The sequence below is a fragment of the Salarias fasciatus genome, chromosome 23 (assembly GCF_902148845.1).
Source record: "Salarias fasciatus chromosome 23, fSalaFa1.1, whole genome shotgun sequence".
Taxonomy (NCBI): Eukaryota; Metazoa; Chordata; class Actinopteri; order Blenniiformes; family Blenniidae; genus Salarias; species Salarias fasciatus.
In genome coordinates, this window is record NC_043766.1 from 14757964 (window position 1) to 14759790 (window position 1827).

Consider the following 1827-nt stretch of genomic DNA (forward strand, 5'->3'; position numbering starts at 1 on the left):
GGGATTATTTACCACCATTTTCACACACACCCAAAAAAAAAGCAAAAAACAAACTGAATTAATGAGATTGTCAAATTAACAGCCTTACCTTGATCTGCTGGTACAGCTGTAACAATGCTAGCCATGGACATGTCTGCCTGCGTTTGTGATTGGTTTAGCAGTGATGGCATCATTACAGGAAATGAGGGACAGAGCTCAGGATTATTTCCCATATGGTTGCTGTTCTCGTTGGTGACAACAGCTTCATCCCTAAGATGGAGGGATGCGAGCGATGACGTTGGTAAATCAGCTGGCTGGAGCTGGTTATCCTCTATCCGGAGCTGAGAACGATCTGCTGCCATTTTCACAACATTGACTGAAAAGTCCAGCGAGGTTTTATTGAGGAGTAGAAGCAACGGGATGGAGCTGATCACATACTATCAGCTCACAGTCACACTCATGGCTGAGGACAGTAGCGGGGATAGAGGTGCAGAATTCATGGCTGTCCAGTGTTGTAGCGATGGAGCGCGAGTCTCATCTTCAACCTCCATTGTAAACATTTATAGCAAAGCAAGGGCATTGCCAGAAGATCCAAAGTTTTCGCTTTATTTTACCAGGTAGGACGTCAGCTTAACCACGGTTTTGCTTTGCTGTGACTTGTCTAGGGAGAGTTATTTCGTTGAAGCGAACCGTCACAGTTTGAGCGTCCTCCTGGCCCGCTGATACACACGTTGAGGTTATTTGTTGAGGCCGACAGGCTGCTTGATTTCTTCCTGAGTCCATGCGTCACCTCATAATAGGAAACCTAGAGCAGAAAAAGCACAATGTAAAGAAGTTCCAAAAGCATCCAGTTGAAGATCAGTCAGATCAGCATCACTGAACAGCTGTCATGTCTTCAGTAACAGCAGCAGCGTGGCACTGATCAGTCATTTTTGAGGCTGTTTTTTTCTGCCCCTAAATCTTCCAGATGTCTGATGTAGCAGCAATTATATTTTTATTACTTTGAGCGTTTGTGACCTGCTGAGAATTCGATAAAGTTAGAGATAGGGTTTTTTTTTAATTTTATTTCCATTCAGTATTAATACAGGCTGAAAAAAACATTGTTTCCATTTGAAATTGAAAAACCAAAGTAGGAAAATTAAAACAGTAAAATGAAAGAGTGCGCATCTTAAAATCATTGTTTCCCTAAAGTTACAAATATTCAATCAGCAAATTATCAGACGTTGCTAAATACCTGGGATTGACTGCACACACACACACACACTCTCTCTCTCTCTCTCTCTCTCTCTCTCTCTCTCGCTCTCTCTCTCTTAATAGAGACCGAGAAAGAGAGAGAGAGAATATATACTGTTTAATTCATAAGTTGAGGGAAAACCAATGAAAGTCATTGTGAGACAAAGCCCCAACTTCTCGAACACATATGCTAGAACCAGTCATTTTATCAGTACTGCCCACTTAAAATATTTACTCTATCAGTGAGATGAAGGCTCACAGGATATCTTGCTGCTTAGTGCATAATCCACACTGAATAATTGAAATGCAGTGTCAGTGAAGTGGTGAGACAACGGTTTAGACAGAATGACCAGCTTTCAAACAGTCCAACTCAAGTAGGACAAAATTAATTGTCAGTTGTTGTTTTTTTGCTGTTTGCACAACAGTGGGTTTTATTTTACAGCTGCTTGTAAAGGCAGATAGTTTGCAAAAGTATTTCTAAATCAGCCAAAAGAATTGATATTTCATCAAAAAGATGTCACCGCAGCTCGGCATCAATCCACTGGGTCGAAGAAAAAGCAAAGATCAGAATTTGTGAAACTATTATGCCGCAAAAATTGTTTACCCCATCATGAA

General features: G+C 40.9%; 1 protein-coding gene across 2 annotated transcripts in view; it reads right to left on the reverse strand.

Moving 5' to 3' along the window:
* LOC115381484 (phosphatidylinositol 3-kinase regulatory subunit gamma-like) overlaps nucleotides 1–600 on the reverse strand; it is a 10667-nt gene extending 10067 nt beyond the window's left edge. For both annotated transcript variants that reach the window (XM_030082912.1, XM_030082911.1), the window contains exon 1: nucleotides 89–600. In XM_030082912.1, coding sequence (XP_029938772.1) covers nucleotides 89–341 — 253 coding nt within the window. In that variant the 5' untranslated portion in view covers nucleotides 342–600. The remainder of the gene's footprint in view (nucleotides 1–88) is intronic.
* Between the last annotated feature and the right edge of the window lie 1227 nt (nucleotides 601–1827).